Source organism: Muntiacus reevesi, chromosome 1 (genome assembly GCF_963930625.1).
Source record: "Muntiacus reevesi chromosome 1, mMunRee1.1, whole genome shotgun sequence".
NCBI lineage: Eukaryota > Metazoa > Chordata > Mammalia > Artiodactyla > Cervidae > Muntiacus > Muntiacus reevesi.
The window spans coordinates 164,891,634-164,909,930 of NC_089249.1; the positions used below are offsets into that span (position 1 = coordinate 164,891,634).

Consider the following 18,297-nt stretch of genomic DNA (forward strand, 5'->3'; position numbering starts at 1 on the left):
GATCTGCAAAGGACCTTCAGCCTGGGAAACTGTGTCTGCCAAGCTTGTCTCACACTGAGCCCAGAGGCAACCTGGTAACCCTGAACGTGGAGCTCAGGTGGCCATCATGAATCAGAGCTGGCACATAAGGTGGAACCTGTTTTTGTTCTAGTACTTACCTAAGAGTTTTCTCGTCCCAACAGCAAAGATAGTCTCCTGTGCATGTGCTTAGTCGTTCAGTCATGTTCAGCTCTTGTGACCCTATGGACTGTAGCCCGTCAGGTCCTCTGTCCATGAGATTCTCCCAGGCAAGAATACTGGAATGGGCTTAGTTAGGGGTACGTACACCAGGAATGTCTGTCCGGTTACCCAAAGGTTGGCAGATGCTGAGCACACCTCACCTCCCAACCAAGCAGTGCTTAGCAGGAATGGAGCGGCAATCTTGCTTTTTCATCCAGAACAACTGAAAAAGTGTTATTGTTTATGTACCTGGTAGTCAGACTTCAGCAACTTTTGCCACCCAGTCACTAAGTGAAATCAAACAGGAAAAACCCTGAGTGATGCCACAGCAGTAAATGAACACAAGGCCCATGTATTTTATCCAGAGTTATCTTTGCTCAGCCAAGCGGTGCAGTGGCAGGAGAGATGCCACCATTTCCCTTTCTCTTGCTCAGGGCCTGGCTTGTTTACCTGGCCAAACTAGAAAGATAAATAAAGGTGGTCAGTTCAGACCCACTGACAGCAATGGGAAGTCAATGACAGCTGACAGGTAAGGAGGATGTGGGGGGAAATAGCGAAAGGAGAAACACAGAAGTTTTGCTATTTGCAGTGTAATCCTGGCCTCAAGAGCAAGTCATCCAGGTTCACTGTTTCAAACCAAGGTAGGCTAGTAACATGTTCTGGAAAATTTCCTAAGAAATAGGAAAAGATGCAGCAGGCATAACAAGAGCACAGATTTTTGAAGCCAAATGGACTTGAATCCTGGGTATTCTTCCTCTGTAGAGCAGGATAGTGGCTCTCTCCTTCCAAGCTATTAAAAAGATCATCTGTGTACACAAACATTTAGTACCATTCTGGCATATAAATATTTAACAACTGGTCAAAGTTAATTGTGTTCAACTCTCTGCAACCCCATGGATGGTAGCCCACCAGGCTCCTCTGTCCATGGAATTCTCCAGGCCAGAATACTGGAGTGGGTAGCCTAGCCCTTCTCCAGGAAATCTTCCTGACCTAGGAATTGAACCCAGGTCTCCTGCATTGCATGTGGATTCTTTACCAACTGAGCTACCAGAGAAGCCCCTAAGGATACTGGAGTGAGTTGCATTCCCTTTTCCAGGGGAGTCTTCTTGACCCAGGGACTGAACCTGGGTCTCCTGCATTGCAGGCAGATTCTACTTAACAACTGGTATCTGTTGGTTTTATTACAAAAGAATTTGCTAGTTTTGAGTCCCTTCTGTGCTTGGTCACTAAAACTTTCTTCTTCTGAGAATGTATTTTGTGGGTGATGGTGTTTGTTCAGAGCTGTGCTTTTTCCTAAAACATTTACACACCACAATCCTTTGAGGACAGGACTTGTGTTCTCACTGCATTAAAGGTCCGGGCAAGTGGCCGGTTATGCGGCGGTGGCCAGGGCAGTGACTCCGTGCTGTGTTCCCAGGAGCCTGCTGAGGACGCTCAGCACTGCCGAGGTGCCCTTTAGGCAATTTAAACAGGGCTTGTCCATCCTGAGTGTTACTCCTCATGGGGAGGCCTTTTATAAGCACTTGACCCACTTTTTTTTTTTTTAATGTGCTTTTATTACAGCAATAATGCAATTTAGAAAAGTTTGGAAAAACCAAAAAAATAAAATACAATTCAAATCACCATAATACTACAAGTCAGATAAACATGCTAGTTAATATTTTGTTGAATTTATTTCTAGGTTTTTTTCTTAGGATATATATATATATATAAAAAAAATATAGATGTTTACATATTACAGATACGTATTTGTACAAAGTTGGAATTATCCTGTATTATGTAACTGCTTTAGAAGTGCTTTCTCCACTTTATTATATGGTATAATTTCCCCTAATAAATACGTTTTGAAAATATACCTCTCTAATTTTCCATCACCTGGAACTCTTTGTTTTTCACCACTAAAAAGTAGGTTCAACAGTCTTTTTTTGTTTTTTTTTGTGCCAGCAGCATCTGGAGCAGACATGCTGTGAAACACTCCCAAGCCACAGAGTCCTGGGGCCACAACCCTGGGTCTCTTCCTCTGTGCAGCCACCACACCCAGCAAAGATGGGGCCTGGCCCTGGAGGAGTTAGTGAGGGATGGTGTTGGTTAATTTTCTGTCTATAGCTAGGCCGCGGTACCCACAGTTTAGCCAAACACCAGTCCAGATGGTGCTGTGAAGGTATTTTTCAGATGTGACTGACATTTAAATCAGTATGTCTGAAAGTAAAGCAGATGACCCTCCCCCAAACAGTGTGGGTGGGCCTCATGCAATCAGTTGAGGGTCTCAAGAGAGAAAGACTAGGATCCCATGAGGGAAAGGAATTCTGCCTTCAGAACAGTCTTTGGACTCAAACTTCAACATCAACTCTCCCTGGGGCTCCAGCCTGCTGGCCTGTCCTGCAGCTATCAGACTTGTCAGCCCCCACAACTGTAGAGCCAATTCTGTATAATGAATCTTTCTCTGTGTACACATATGTACATCCTATTGGTTCTGTTTCTCTGGAGAACTCTAATACAGGGACCATATGGTATCTGTCACCAATCACTCCACTCTGTCACTACAGTAAGAATATGTAAACTTATGGCTATGACTGTGTTCCAATAAAACTTTACTCATAAAACCAGGTAGTGGGCTGGATTAGAACCAAGGGGTTTGCTAACCTCTTGTCTCCTGACAAACAGGTATAGTACCTAGCATGGAGAAGGCACTGTGAGTAATAAAGTATCATTTAAAAAAATCTGTAAAATGAAAGTGAGCAAATAAGCAAATGCATCATGGAGACAGAAATACAGTCGCTGACTCTGAGGATGGCAGTGTGATGTGGGAGTGGAGGCACTGAAGACAGGAATTTTTCCAGTCTTTGATGCCCGTGGTCTTGATGGTGGTCTGACAAGGGTATCTGGCCTGAAAATATATCACCCAGCATCTCAGGGAATCATCCAAGGGAAGAAAAGAAAAGCTGTGGGGAAGAGATTATGCCCTATTCCTTCACCAATCCCTCTCGGGGGACAGTTTAGCCTTACAGGTGACATCTGACAACTCCCAGGAACTAGCTGGAGGCAGCAGTACAAAAATTAGGATTTATTTACCAGAAGAAAATGTCCAGGAGTCACACAGGTGGGCCCAGGAGAAGCCCTGGCGGCAAAGGCCTGGAAAGGCCATGCCCAGCTGTCCACAGTGGGGAGGGCGGCCCGGGGCCCAAGGCCACACCCGAGAAGACCGGAGGAGGCAGAGGCTGTGCCTGCAGAGGCGCTGCCCCACGCTGACCCCGAGGAAGGGCCAGGCACGAAGCCCTGCCCGCTGCCAACGGGACACCTCGGGCGCCGGTTCCCGGGTGGACAGCTCCCCTCACACGTACTCCCCGCAGTCGGAGATGATCACCTTCTGCTTGGGCTTCCCGTCCTTGCTGCCCTGGGCCTTTGCGGGCCGAAAAGAAGAGCAGGAATCAGGGAGGGAGGGTGGAGAGTAAGGGAGGCTCAGGGGTGCCCGCCCCTCTGCCCATGCCACCTCCAGCCCCCAACAGCAGCTGGCTGTGGGCTCTCTCCAGGTCCCCGATTCAGCTCTCCCACACTCACGGCTGTGCCCCAGGGGCCCCGGCAGCCACCCACCTCAATCTGCCGCAAGACATCCAGGCCATCCGTGATCTCCCCAAACACTACATGCTTGCCGTCCAGCCAGTCTGTCTTGTCACATGTCAGGAAGAACTGGGAGCCGTTGGTGTTTGGGCCGGAGTTGGCCATGGAGAGCAGGCCTGGGGGAGAGAAGCGCCCGTCAGCTCCCCTGACCCTGCTGGTGGTCCTGGGCGTGGAGGGGGGAGTGCAGATGCTGCCTCTGCACTGCAGACGGGAGGGCGAATGGGGCGAGGACCAGGAGCTGACTATGCGCCGGGTGGAGAAGAGTGGCTTCAGCGGACCAGTGGCGCTGGAAGTCAGACTAGAGGGGGACAGAGAGAACCAAAGGCAGGGAGTCTAGACAACTTTTTCAAGAAGTTTCGGTGAAAAAGGGGACCAGAGGCATGGGTGATAGCTGAGGGGGTACATGAGTCAAAGATTGACACTGTGTGCTTTTGTGCTGATGGGCTGATCGAGCAGAGCAGGGGACAGGCATTACACGAGGCAGTGGCGGGGCGCAAGTGCACGTTCCGAAGGGCGCGGGGTGGGGAGGGTCCGGGTCACGAGCGGGGGGGGGGGGGGGCGGGGGGGTGGCTCAGCCACTGTACTTGGCAGGGAAGTCGGCGCAGGCAGGGGTGGACAGGTGCAGGAGGCCAAGCGTCAGTGGGGGCAGTGGGTGGAGAGGAGGTTTCGGGAGCGAAGGGGGCAACTGTTGTCTCTGACCAGGACTGAGCATGAACTAGGGAGCGCTGTCCAGTGCGGCTGCCGAGGGCCCCTAAAGAACTGCAGTCTTAAATATCAGCACAGTTCTGTATTTTTTTTAGTTGCTGGGGAACCAACCACTGGAATTTTTTACTAGAGACTCTGACAGAGAGAGGCAGGCAGAGGGGTTGAGGGAAGAAGAGCGGGCTTACAATGGCTGACCACAAAATTTACGCTACGCCCACAGCTGTGGACACAGTGGGGGACGGACAGCATTCAGACGGAAACAAGCTCGCTCCGCTCCAGCCAGGCCGAAGGCCTCTCCTCTGTTCCCTGGGTCTGGAGGAGACCAGAACCACAGGCAGTCACCCACCCCTACGCAGTCATCCTGCCCCAGCCCGGCCCACCGACCATCATCCACCAATCAGATCCCACCTGGTCCCGTGTGTTTGAGGATAAAGTTTTCATCGTCAAACTTCTTCCCGTAGATGGACTTGCCCCCGGTGCCGTTGTGGTTGGTGAAATCACCGCCCTGGCACATGAACTGGGGGATGATGCGGTGGAAGCTGCTGCCCTTGAAGCCAAAGCCCTTCTCGTGGGTGCACAGGCAGCGGAAATTCTCTAGGGCCAAGAAAGGAAAAGGCGCCTGAGTCAAAAAACAAACCAATGGGGGGACTTCCTTGGTGATCCAATGGTTAAGATTCCATGCTTCCAAGGAAGGAGTATAGGTTCAACCCCTGGTTGGGGAACTAAGATCCCACATGCCTTGGGGGCATGGTCAAAAAAACCCCAAACAACGAGATCTCTAACTAGACTCTGAAAAACTATGTTATATTTGTTTAATGTTCATATTTTCATTTCAAAATACGACATGTTCATTATAAACCTTTGAGATACTGACTATCTTGAAGGATTAGAAGGGATTCTAGCTAAAGAAGGCGTGAAAACATGCATTCTAGATCTTATCCACCCTAAACTGGGGGTAAAGCAATTTTTACAAAGAAAGACCAAACAGGATCTCAGAGAAAAAGACAGGTCAAGTCTCTGTGACTTTGCACTTGGCAATGTCTTAACTGCAACACTGAAAGTATAAGTAACAAAAAATTGGCAAATGAGACTTCATCAAAATGAAAAACTTTTGGACATCAAAGGACAGACACTCTCAACAAAATGAAAAGGCAACTTAGGGAATGGAAGAAAATATTTGCAAATCATATCTCTTAAGTGTTTAACATCCAGAATATAAAATGAACTCCTACAAATCAACAACAAAAAACCAACCTAGTAAGTAAATATGCAAAAGACTTGCACAGACATCTCCTCAAAGAATAAGCAAATGGCCCCTACCCCTAAGCACGTGAAAAGATGCTTACATCATTAGTCACTGCTGCTGCTGCTAAGTCGCTTCAGTCGTGTCCGACTCTGTGCGACCCCACAGACGGCAGCCCACCAGGATCCGCCGTCCCGGGGATTCTACAGGCAAGAACACTGGAGTGGGTTGCCATTTCCTTCTCCAGTGCATGAAAGTGAGAAGTGAAAGTGAAGTCATTCAGTCGTGTCTGACTCTTCACGACCCCATGGACTGCAGCCTACCAGGCTCCTCCGTCTATGGGATTTTCCAGGCAAGAGTACTGGAGTGGGTTGCCACTGCCTTCTCTGCATTAGTCATTAGGGGAATACAAATCAAAACCACAATGAGATCCCACTTCCCAACTACTAGGATGGCTATGATAAACAGAAAACAAGTGAGGATGTAAAGAAACTAGAGTGTTTATACATTGTTTATGAGAATGGAAAATGGTGCAGCCACTGTAGAAAGTAATTTGGTAGTTCCTCAGAAAGTCAAACTAGAATTACTATATGACCCAGCATTTCCAGTCTTAGGGAGGCATCCAAAATAATTGAAAACAGGGATTTAAATACTTGTCTGTACACAAATGTTCACAGTATCATTATCCATAATAACTGGCAAGTGGAGCCAGTGTTCAAGTGTCCATCAACAAATGAGTAGAGAAACAAATTGTGGACTATCCAGACAATGGAATATTACCCAGCCACACTGATGCCTAAAAGATCCCTGAAAAAACAGTGCTAAGTGAAATAAGTCAGACATAAAAGGACAACTACTGTTATGACTCCATTTATATGAAATGTCTAGAATAGTAAATTCAGAGAGACAGACAGTAGATTAGCATTACCAGAGGCTGCGAGTAAAGAAAGGGGAGTGACTGCTTAACGAGTCCTGAGTTTCTACCGGGCTTCCTTGTGGCTCAGCTGGTACAGAATCTGCCTGCAATGCAGGAGACTCCAGTTTGATTTCTGGGTCGGGAAGATCCCCTGGCGAAGGGATAGGCTACCCACTCCACGACTCGAGCTTCCCTGGTGGCTTAGATAGTAAAGAATCCACCTGCAATGTGGGAGACCTGTGTGCGATCCCTGGATTGGGAAGATCCCTTGGAGAAGAGAAAGGCTACCCATTCCAGTATTCTGGCCTGGAGAATTCCATGGACTGTATAGTTTCTACTAGGGGTGGTGCAAAAGTTTTGAGAGTAGATAGTGGTGATGGTTGTATAACATTGTGAATGCAATTAATGCCAGTAAATCATACACTTAAAAAATGGATAAAATGACTATCCCCTAAAAAGGAGTGAGAGAAGAGACAACAGCAACTAAAAATCTTCGGGACCTAGAAGACAAACAGATGAGCCATAACTGACAGAGCAGACCTAACAAAGCTGAAGCTTAAGCTGATAAAGCCAAGAAGCAATTTGATTTCTGCTGCAGAAATTCCAAAAACTCAGTGACAAGGATGAAGATGGTTCTGAAAGCAGTAAGTCTGGTTGAAAGCTCATTTAAAGTAGCTAGCCCCCAGATCCTCTCTCTTCCCTAGCCCTGGCTGCTGGTGGGAGGTCTACCCTCCAGCAGGTTAAAGCAGAGGGTCGCTGGTCTGGGATGCTCTACACATACCTGAGGGTTGAGTTATGGAGACAAATGGAGATTTAGTGAAGTTCATATACTGCTCCCACAACCTCCCACCCTCCATGATGGCAAACAACTGGACACAGGACCATTAGCAAGAGACTAGAGTCTTCTCTGTGGCCTCTGCTCTGTCCAAGAGACTGTAACTCAGGGATACTGATATCCAGGGTCCAACAGAAAGACAGAATCACCTCACAGAGGAAGCCTCAGTCAGCAAGCCTTACCAATGTCCAGGGAGTTTCCAAGCAGATTTTAAGGACCCTAGTCTTAAACATGAGAAAGGCATCTAATGTGAAAAGCAAAGACTGAAACAAGCAAATAGATCAATAACAAACAAAGAAAAACAAACAAACAGGAAAAAAAAACTGAAAAAAGTAATTTCAAATATAAGCTGTATAGGAAAAAGAAATTTTAGTATACTAATCTCTCAAGTTGAAATGATAGTACATGCCTGAAATAAGCACAGGATGCTATGAAAAAGAACATTTATAAAGATTCCAAAATATGAGTAGAGAAAAATCAGAAGGGATAAAAGTAAAGAAATAATTCAAGGAAAATTTTTCAAAAGATAGGATTGTCCTAATTGATGGGTGTGGTATGCAGGATATTGGCTTTTGAAAGATGTCTATGTCCCAATTCCTGGAACCTGAGAATACGCTGCTCACAGCAGAAGGCACTGTGCAGATGTGATTAAGGTTACGGACACTGAGATGGGCAGAGTGGCCTAGATTACCTCGGTGGGCCTAATATAATCTCAAATCTATAACCAGAGAACCCTTCCCAGCTAAAAGCAGAAAGAGATAGTTAGAAGTGGATGGATTCTTGTACAGCAAAAACTAACAAAACACTGTAAAGCAATTATATTCCATCTCCCCCACAACCCACCCAAAAAAAAAGTGGATGGAAAAGGAGGCAAGCGATTCAAAACATGAGAGGGACTGAATCAATCACTGCTGGCTGTGATGACAAAGGAAGGCGGTCACAAGCCTCTGAAAGCTGGAACCAGCCCTCAGCTGGCAGCCAACAAGGAAATGGGTACCTTCATCTGCAGGTGCAGGAAACTGAATTCTGTCAACAAGCTGACTGTCTCTGGAAACAGATCTACCCATAGAGCTTCCAATAAGGAATGTGGTAACCCAGCCACCACCTTCCTTTAACCTGGTGAGACCTGTGTTGGGACTTCTGGCCTTTAGAACAGTTAAGACAATAAATTTATGTTCTTATAAGCTGCTAAGTCTGTGATAATTTGTCACAGCAGCAAGACAAACCAATACAGTAGGGCCCACTGAATATCTAGCAGGATGGATGGAAGGAGATCTATTCCAAGGGGACAATATTTCAGAACACAGGACACAGACACCCTCCAAGCCTCTAGACCAGTGTTATCTAACAGCCTTTAGGCATTTGAATCACTGAAGAAGTTGGAATTTTAATTTTATTTAACTTGAATTAATTTAAGCTTAAAGAGTCACATGTGGACAGTGACTACCATATTTGGACAGCTCAGCTCTAGGCAGAAAAAAAAAAAGGTTTTGTATAGAGGACCAAGAATCAGAATGACATTAGACTTCTCTAGAATTCTACATCCAAACTATCAGATGGGAAAGTAGAAATTTTCATACAGCAGTCTCAAAAACCTGACCCTCCAAGCTCTTTTCTCCACAAGCTACAGAATTATGTACTCTACCAAAATGAGGAACTAAATCAAAAAAGACAACAGAGGTTCCAACATAGGAAGTAAAAGCAGGAGATCCCATGACAAAAGCTATGAGATGGGCCTGGAAGGCAACTGGTCCAGGCCGGGGGAGGTCAGAGGGCTCCAGGGAGGATTAAGTGAAACTGACAAAATATCTGATGTGTTTGAACATGACGGAGATTTATACAAGTAGGAAAATTTGGGAAAGCTCAGGAATATATGTACAGAATACTAAGCAAATGTGAAAACAAGATAATTATGAATTCCAGGGAAAACAAAGTGCTGTGTATGAAAAGAAGTATGATGCTTACATAGTCAGAATAACCTGTGACCTAGCCAAAATTATGGTAACAACATGAGGAGGATGAAGGAGCTGGGAAGGAGATTTAAAAAGCTAATTTCTGGGCTTCCCTGGTGGCTCAGCTGGTAAAAAGCTAATTTCTTAACTTCTCAAGTGGGAAGTCAATAGATGTCTAAAATGAAAAGATATTAAAACAAAAAAAAAAAACAGAAAGTAGCAACATACATCTGTCAACTACAAATACAGAGGTTAAAAACCAAAAGAATCAGTTAAGAGTTGAAACCAGCTGCCTCTGAGAAGCAGCATAGGGTGCTGGGGGATGCGGTAGAGCAGGAGGACAGCATGGGGGGCACTGCTGTGTTTTTCCAAACAAACTGTGAAATTAACACTCCTAACTATATGTCTACATGATATTTAGATCAAAAGAAGAATAAACAGAATTCAATATTTAACAAATGAAAAAATGTTCAAGAAGCTGTTAGTTATTGGTAGTTACTTCTGAAGAGTATGACTAAATGTGGAGAAGGAACAAAGACTCGGGTTTTCAATTTATTGCCTTCAATACTGTTGGAGTGTGTGTGTGTGTGTTTACTTTAAAAAACAAACCAGCCATGAACACGCATTCACTTGTATTACAGAAAAAACTGTTCACCTGCTGTCATGGGCACGACGTCTGAACGCAGGAGCATTTGGATGCGGCCGGCCGGCTTGTTCCCAATCTTGATGTCCATGTACACCTGAGGGTTTGACCGGGCCTTTTTTACAGCAGGCTCTCCCTAGATGCAGGAGAAATGGCCAGGTTAGAGAGAACGCCCTGACTCCCCAACTAGGAGAGAGAGTGTGAATGAACACACCTGAGAACCCAACTACAGTGAGCAAGCTGAACAGGGTGACGGCAGGGAAGGCCTTGGGGCTGCAGAAGAGGGTGAAGGCCACAGCCATGACCCCAGCTGGACATCCAGTGACAGGAGACTTCAGGACCATCTACCTGGAGCTCCACCCTGCAGGCATGTCATCTCATCACACTCCCTCAGACACATGAGGCTGCCTCACTTTCACCCCCGCTGTGGTCACAAACACTTTTCTGGCCCCAAATAGACAACCCTCAACACCTTCACACCCCAGCTCAAGGTCACCCACCTTAATCCAGTTAAACAGACCCACTTCTGTAACACCATCCCCTCCCTCTGTGTGCAGCCCTGCGTGTGCACAGGCTGGCTGCAACGGAAGCAAGGAGCACCAAAGCGCTCACAATGGAGGTGACCGGGACCTTGCTTTATCCTCCACTTGAAGGCACTCTGCTTAGCCTCTGCATTTCCTGCTTGTGTCAATGTGCATGGAAAGTGGCAAGTCAGTGAGTTGGAGAACACAGGATGAACAAGATTAGAGGAGGGAGGGCGAGACTTGCAGCAGAAACGTCTGAAGCTCAGGGCTAGAAACAGAGGCCAGGAGAGTCCAACAGCACATGAGAGGCTGTGAAAGATCAGAGTGACTGCTGCTGTTTTGGCAGAGACGGGAGAGAGACCACGAGTCAAGAAAGAAACCCGGAACACCAGTTACAAGGGGGCGGGGCAGCCGGAGAGGCAATGGTTAGAGAGGTGCAGTGAGAATCAGAAGAAAGTGCCAAGGCAGGTTCCCTGGAAGGGAGGACCTCAAACCTGTGCCCAGACTGAAGGGAAGGGACCCCCGCCCTGCCCTGCCTCCCCTGCGTCAGGACAGGTAGATGGTGAGCTGGGGACCCAACACATGCGTGAAGGAGGGGGACTGACGAGGAGGGTGCAGAGGCCCACTCACCGCCCTTCCTCACCTCGCACTTCCTCCTCTTCAGCAACAATCACAGAACAGAACCCAGCAGAGCTGAGAAGCTCCTCAGGCTTCTCTTCAGCTCACTCATTACCAACCCCCACCAAAACACCCTAAGTGCACTTTTCATTCTCTCTACTTTTGCATGTGCATTTGCAGATTTCCATAAAAACCTAAAAAAACAAAGTCTCCTGGGGGAAGTGCCAGCCTGCAATCTCACCTCCCGCGTTTCCACTTTGGGGGGCTCTGACCCCTCCTCCTCTTTGTTCTCCTCAAGAGTCTTCCCAGAGAACTTCTTCAACCAGTCATCATCAGACCAAACTGAAAGGAAAGAAGCGAGCAGATGAGAACAAATTCAAGCCATGAGCCAGCTGCTAAGTAGGTGCTCTGGTCAGCGAAGCAGAACATATTCTGTGGCCCTCTCGGCCAGAGGTCTCCACTTTGGGAAGTCACACGCGTCAGGCAAGTTCCCATCTTTGCCAGCCCTGAAGTCCAGCTCTTCTGTGTGTTAGTCGCTTAGTCGTGTCTGCCTCTTTGCGACCCCATGGACTATAGCCTCCCAGGTTCCTCTGTCCATGGGATTCTCTAGTCAAGAATTCTGGAGTGGGTTGCTATTTCCTTCTCCAAGCTCTCAGCAGGGCTATGTGAAAAGGCTATGCCCCTGGGAAAGGTGCAGCCCTTGCCAGTCCCAGTCGCTGATGGAACCTACCAGGAATATTGAGAAAACTGGGACAGATGAGAGATCAGGCACAGCTTCTCTCATAAAGGAAACAATTACTCTGGTGTGGCTGAGAAACTCACACTCTTTATGTCCCCACAAAGGTGGCAGAGGTCCTTTGCCAATGTAAACCATCCTCTACTACTGTCCGCCAGAGAAGCATTCAGTGCCTACTTTCAAGAAAACTGGGACAGGAAGGCAAGCAAGGCCAAACTAGCAGGTGTGACGAGGCATCTGTATTGTTCCCACTCACCTGGTCTGGAAGAGCCTTCCTTAATCCTCATGGGTTTTGCCAAATTGACACGAATTGTCCGTCCAAAGAGCTCAGATTCATTCTGAAAAGTGTGAAAATCCAGTTGCTTAAACTGTTAGGTTAAAAGAAAGTCAGATGCTTTCCATTTACTTCTGATATGTCTGAGACAAGTTCATGATTTGTTCTCCTGATCCCCTAACAGCAAGTTATGCACCTGCCACAGAGCAGCCTGTGGGCTGCCGAGAATTTCCTCCCAGAAGTCATCATACAGTTCCTTTCTCTTTTCTTTTAAATTTATTATTTCCTTATTTGGCTGCATTGTGTCTTAGGTGCAGCACATGAGGTCTTTCTTGTGACCCATAGACTCTCTAGCTGCAGTACAGGCTTAGATGCTCCGTGGAATGTGGGATCTTAGTTCCTTGACCTGGGATTGAATCTGCGTCCTCTGCATTACAAGGTGGATTCTTAACCACTGGGCCACCAGGGAAGTCCCTTTCTTTTTTAAAATTGAAGCATAGTTGATTTACAATGTTTTGGGTGTACAATAAACTGATTCAGTTATACATTATATATATATATGTAACTCCTTTGTCAGATTCTTCTCCATTATAGGTTATTACAAGATAACAGGTTTCCTGTGCTATACAGCAGGACCTTGTTGTATATTTAGTTTATATGCAGTAGTATGTGACCTCCTTTCTTTCAATACTAGTAATGACCTGTGCTAACAAAAGTGACACTGTGTTCAAAGCACTCTGAAATTACAAGGATAAATGCAATTTACAAGTACCTGAGTTCATTTTCAAAAGTCAAGGTCAGCCTTAAGCAATGAGAAGTGATCTTGCTCTGAGAGCTGAGGAAAACATTTGATGAATGGGAAACAGAGAATAAGAATAAAGGAAAGCCTTATTACCCTAAGATAACTGGTACCAGGAAAGGTCACTCAAAATGAAATCACTTAAAGGCAGTGAAGAAAATTTCATGGTAAAATGTGAAGGGGAAAAAAATTGGGAATGTACTATGATGAAACTAAAATTAATGAAAATAAATTTCTTATAGTTAAAATTCAGCTTTTAAACTACGGCCTAATTTGAAGAACAGAGATATAATGGATGTTTATACATCTGCAGTATTTTTTTCAATAAAATCCTATCAACAGTATAGATTATCTTTGCATTTCTTATCTGATGTGCAAATCCTAAGTATCCTGAAGAGGGAACACACACTCAAGAGCTGCATCATTGCCCCAGGGAGCTCTCCAGGCTGTCCCAATCACTTGGATCAGTAGCACATCCTATCATTATCCTTATCAAATTTCTCTTCTCAATTGTTAACACTTCATGAAACCCTGCTTCATTTGTAAAATATGCAATTTCACCATGCAATCACTTTGCATTGTTTGCAATTGCCTATCCTAGACACAGGCAGTCAGTGAGAGACTGGTCAACGAGGATGGTTAGCCTTTACGTTATTATCAAATGGAGAAAGGTATTTGAGAAAGGACAATTTTATAAGCAATCAATTCACAGTGAATATTTTCACAGGATGACAATCTGTATGTACTTCCTCATGCAACCTTGTAACTTTGGAGATTTAGCAAACCCAATGTAGAACTAAGTGCCCTCTGTACCACCAAAAAGCAACTTCTGTAAGAAGCAGGATTCCCAGCCTTACCATGTTGTCAATAGCTGCTGCAGCATCCTGCCAAAAAGACAAGGTATAAATTTAGGTTTGCAGTCAAATGCTTCTTGTAGTGTCTAAACACACACTTGGTAAAATGACAACAAAAAAACAATCCAACAGAAAAAGCTCTCTTTTTCTTCCTCACCCTTGTTGCATGTGTCTAACAAAGTGCACTTCCTGGCTGACTTCAGCTATTTGCCATTTAGTGGAAGACAAAGAAAGTATCACCAGTGCTGCCAGGGAAAGATGCTCAAAGAGCAGGACTGCAGGAGTTCTGCAGAGCAAGAAGGGTAGGACCTAGCAGGTCTGCGATGTTAATCACAGCGCAGGGTTTCGTTAACTGAAGGCAGCTTTCCTTCAAACCGTGTTTCTCGTCTCTCTGGAAGCATCAGCATGAGGCCCAAAAATCCAACCCCAAATGAAGAACAGCTCCCTTTGTAATCAGTAACAATAACAAGCCAAAGACTTAACATAGATAACAGAATTTTCTCACCTCTGCCAACTCAAATTCAACAAAAGCAAATCCTCGGTGCTTTTCTGAAAAAAGGTAGACAATATCAAGCAATTATCATTTTGGACAATGGGAAGAAGCAGGTGGTCACAAAGAAAGTGAAGTCAGTCACATGCCTTACCCATTTACTAGAAATTCTACACCATCACTATTTAGGAAAGAGGCATCTTACTCTGATTCTTTCTAGTTTAAATAACATTTCAAGCAACATTAAACTGTTTTGTAGTGAGTGAAAGTCACTCAGTCATGTCCACCTCTTTGTGAACCCATGGACTGTAGCCTACCAGGCTCCTCTGTCCATGGAATTCTCCAGGCCAGAATACTGGAGTGGGTAGTCTTTGCCTTCTCCAGGGGATCTTCCCAACTCAAGGATCAAACCCAGGATATTATCCCGCATTGCAGGCAGATTCTTGACCATCTGAGCCACCACGGAAGCCCACTTTGTAGTGAACATAACTAAATAATGAACTATACTTTTAATCTTTAAAAACATCATTCTTTACCAAAGCCAAATCAAATCTTAAACTTTGCATGCAAAGTTAGAAAAATGAAGTCATTTAACCTATCAATCATTCATTCCAAGCATACATTCTGAACATCAACTGTGCATAAGTCATGAATCCTAAAACCTGGGTAAGGATGCTCAGATTTGATCCTCAGCAAAACGTAATCTAACCAACGCCAACTAGAAGGGCCAAGTGCACAACAGCATTAGTTTAAGTAACCAATTAACCTTACAGAGTCAACATAACCTTATTGTTTTTATACATATAAAGGTCCCAGGGAGGTTAAATCCATATACAAGGTTGATGACAGAGTTGAAGTCACACAACTCGTCTCAGGACTCAGCAGAGCATAGGTTGCTGAAAGCACAAAACAATCTCAGGCCTTAATGAAGCTGAGGTTCTTTTTTCTCCTTGGGAAAAGAATTCACTGAGAGGCAAAGCGACATGGAAGAGTACTTTATTAGTATAGGACACTTGTGAGAGATACAAGGAGGCAGGCAAGAGGAAGCTGTGACGAACTTAGTGGGGTACAACTTAATTTTTTTACTTTTAAAATTCATTTCTTTCTTTATTTTTGGCTGTGCTGGGTCTTTGTTGCTGCATGGAGGCTTTCTCTAGTTGTGGCGAGTCGGGGCTACTCTCTAGTTGCATGGGTTACTCTCCAGTGTGTGGGCTTCTCATTGCAGTGGCGTCTCTTGTTGTGGAGCACAAGCTCCAGAACACAGCTCAGTAGTTATGGAGCACTGCCTCAGTTGCCACGAGGCATGTGGAATTTTCCCTGCATTGGCAGGCAGATTCCCAACCACTGGATCACCAGCAAAGTCCTGGGCTATACTTTTATAATTAAAGAAAAGTAGGAGGAGGAGAAGACTACCTTCTTCCTCGTTCTTTGAGTCTCCCACCATTAATTCTTCCTACATGCTGGGTAGGGGAGTTTTGGACCCTGTATGGCCCCACTGGGACTGTCATGGTGCTATGGAAATGAGCAAGAAGGCTCATATGGTAAATCATCTCAGGTTTCAGTATAATGTTACCTTTCGCCTATAGTTTTGTTTTTAGGGTGTGCACAGGAGCATGGCCAAGGGATCATTAACTTACTGACCTCAACCAGCAGAATGCAGCTGTCACCGCTATACAGTGCTGTTGTTAAGCAGGGCTGCTTGGTTTTGTTGCTAAGCAAGCCGGTTTTCTTGAGTGATCAATTAACTCACAGGGGTCTCCCAAAATTCCCTCTCTATGATCCCCTAGTGGTATTTCTAAACTAGTTGTGTACTTTAGAGCTGGGCCTAAAACTCCAATCTTAAAAATGACAACAAAGGTTAAGACAAAAAACTGAACTGCAAATGTGATGCTAATTGAAGGAAAAGTTCTCCAGGTGCAAAGAAGCTGAGGCCTCATTGTTGAGGCTGGGCTTTCCTGCTACCCTATTTAACAGCACAGCTGCCAAGAAGAGAGCTGCTGTAGGAGAGTGCCTGGCAGGCAGTTTGAAACAACAGATTTCCATGTAGCTCGAAACCAATCTTCCTACTGGCTAACTGAAAAGCTTGTCTTACTTCAAATGCAATATATGGGATCTGAAAAGCATACTGCAGCTCACAACCACAAGCCTCAGAAAAGTCCTTCTGCATAAAGACCACTGTCAGGCTGCCCAAAGCATATTTAGAATGTACTGTAATATGACTTACAAAAATTTTAAGTTCTTTCCTAGCAGGAGGATTCTGGGCATGAGAAACACTATGACGACTCACCTGTTTCATAATCCAGAGGAATCTGGATATCCGTGATGTCTCCAAAAGGGATAAAAGCAGCATGGAGAACTTTGTCATCCACCTCCTCCGCGAGTCCACCTGCAAAGACCCCAAGTGCCTTCTGAACTACTGTCCTCCAGTCTGTTGAGAAGTCCCAACTGTAAAATTAGCATGCCAGGGAAGGGATCTTTCCATTCAGTCCTGAGTTCATAAACATCCCTCTCATTTGCTCCTTTACACTTACTTATGAAGCACACTCTTCACTCTCCTTTCAGACCTTCATCTAGCCCAGAGATTCCCTCAACAGCTTCATAACTGCCTCCCCTCTCCTCCACAAAGCCAACCAGTACCATCCTGGGAACGTCCAGACTTTAACTCATCACTTCCCTGCTTAAAGTACTTTGTCCTCGGGATAAAGTACAAACTTAGCACTGTACACAAGGCTGTTCACAAGGCCCTGAACGCTTCTTCAGCCTCTTACCCTTTGCTTCCCCGCAAAACGACGCCATTTGCCTCCAAGTGTTAGGCTATTTTACACCTTTGGGCTTTTGCTCGAGCTGCTCCCTTTCAGTAAACACACTTGCTCCTACTTTGCTACCTGCCTAATTCCAGCTCATCACCGGCGTCACCGCAGCCTGAAAACTTGCTCTCACCTCTCCAGATAGAGGGGTCATTTCTCCCCACACCGAGGCCTATGTCACTAGTGTCCGTCCCCACCAAAGCTCTCATCAAACTGTGCTATTGAGGTTATTCTCATTTTTAGCCGGCTAGCCTGGGAACTCTTTCCTTAAAGAGTGGGGGCTGAGCCATGGCTGCGGTGAATGTAAAATGAATGGACGCGAGGATTCAGAGATCCCTAATATTCCTCCCACCATCGCCCCGTTCTCAGGTGATGAAGAGATTCCTGTTAAAGGTTGGCGGGCTTCGAAGAGAGGTGCAATTACAGTTATGTCTCAGGCTCACTCCCTGAGGCCAAGCAATACCGCCACAGATGCCACCTAGACAGCTGCTCGCCGCCTCTCGCGTCCGGAGACCTGTCCAGCTCTACTCCACGACCCACTCGCGGCCCGGTTCGCCCAGCCTCCGCCTAGCGCCCAAGCCTGCTCACCCACGTACAGCACTCGCTTGGTAGTGGCCATCTTGCTCTCGCGCTCTTCCGCCGGAAGCCTGCGTTCGACCCGCCCCTTCCCCAAGGCTCCGCCCCCGCGTACGGCGATCGCAGACCCCGCCCACTCTGGCGTAACCCTTGCGGGCCTCTGGGTGCCTTGGAGCAACGAGTGCAGCGTAGGTGCGTGTTGGTACCTGAACCGACGCGGCTCGGGCTCTGCCGGTGCTCGCTGCTGCGGAGCACACTCCCTTGCGGAGTCAGAAGGAGTCCGCAAGCAATAAACAACCAATAAAGTACGCTCCACGGGCCACCCCGCCCATCTATTTTTGGACAACCTGGAGCCACGAATGGTTTTTACATTTTTAAAGAGCTGGGGTCGGGGAAAGAAGAAGAAACAAGAATAATATGTCGTGACATGTGAAAATTGTACTAGATTCAATTTTCATAAAAAAATTTTATCAGAACGCAGCCTTACT

At 46.0% G+C, this 18,297-nt stretch overlaps 1 protein-coding gene across 3 annotated transcripts; it reads right to left on the reverse strand.

Annotated features, from left to right (window-relative positions):
* Nucleotides 1–3,268: 3,268 nt before the first annotated feature.
* Nucleotides 3,269–17,879, reverse strand: PPIE (peptidylprolyl isomerase E). 3 transcript variants are annotated; one of them, XM_065915780.1, is made up of 10 exons: nucleotides 17,822–17,879; nucleotides 16,714–16,812; nucleotides 14,442–14,485; nucleotides 13,940–13,966; nucleotides 12,266–12,347; nucleotides 11,515–11,615; nucleotides 10,144–10,267; nucleotides 4,951–5,136; nucleotides 3,811–3,953; nucleotides 3,269–3,619 (listed from the first exon to the last, which is right to left on the reverse strand). In XM_065915780.1, the coding sequence occupies exons 1-10, from the start codon at nucleotides 17,850–17,852 to the stop codon at nucleotides 3,551–3,553; spliced, it is 906 nt and encodes a 301-aa protein (XP_065771852.1). In that variant the 5' UTR covers nucleotides 17,853–17,879; the 3' UTR covers nucleotides 3,269–3,550. The 3 variants fall into 3 exon arrangements, with proteins under 3 accessions (XP_065771852.1, XP_065771861.1, XP_065771869.1); XM_065915789.1 differs by having other exon boundaries at nucleotides 17,712–17,847; XM_065915797.1 differs by lacking the exon at nucleotides 17,822–17,879 and adding an exon at nucleotides 17,697–17,797.
* Nucleotides 17,880–18,297: the final 418 nt, after the last annotated feature.

Bases quoted from the DNA above. Each gene is read 5' to 3' on its own strand.
- PPIE (XM_065915780.1), bottom strand. From the start codon at position 17,852: ATGGCCACTACCAAGCGAGTGCTGTACGTGG. The intron at 13,967-14,441 runs GTGAGAAAATTC...TCTTTTTGGCAG, and splicing joins TTGAATTTGAGTTGGCAGAG to GATGCTGCAGCAGCTATTGA. The intron at 5,137-10,143 runs GTGAACAGTTTT...TCTTGGCCCTAG, and splicing joins CGTCGTGCCCATGACAGCAG to AGAATTTCCGCTGCCTGTGC.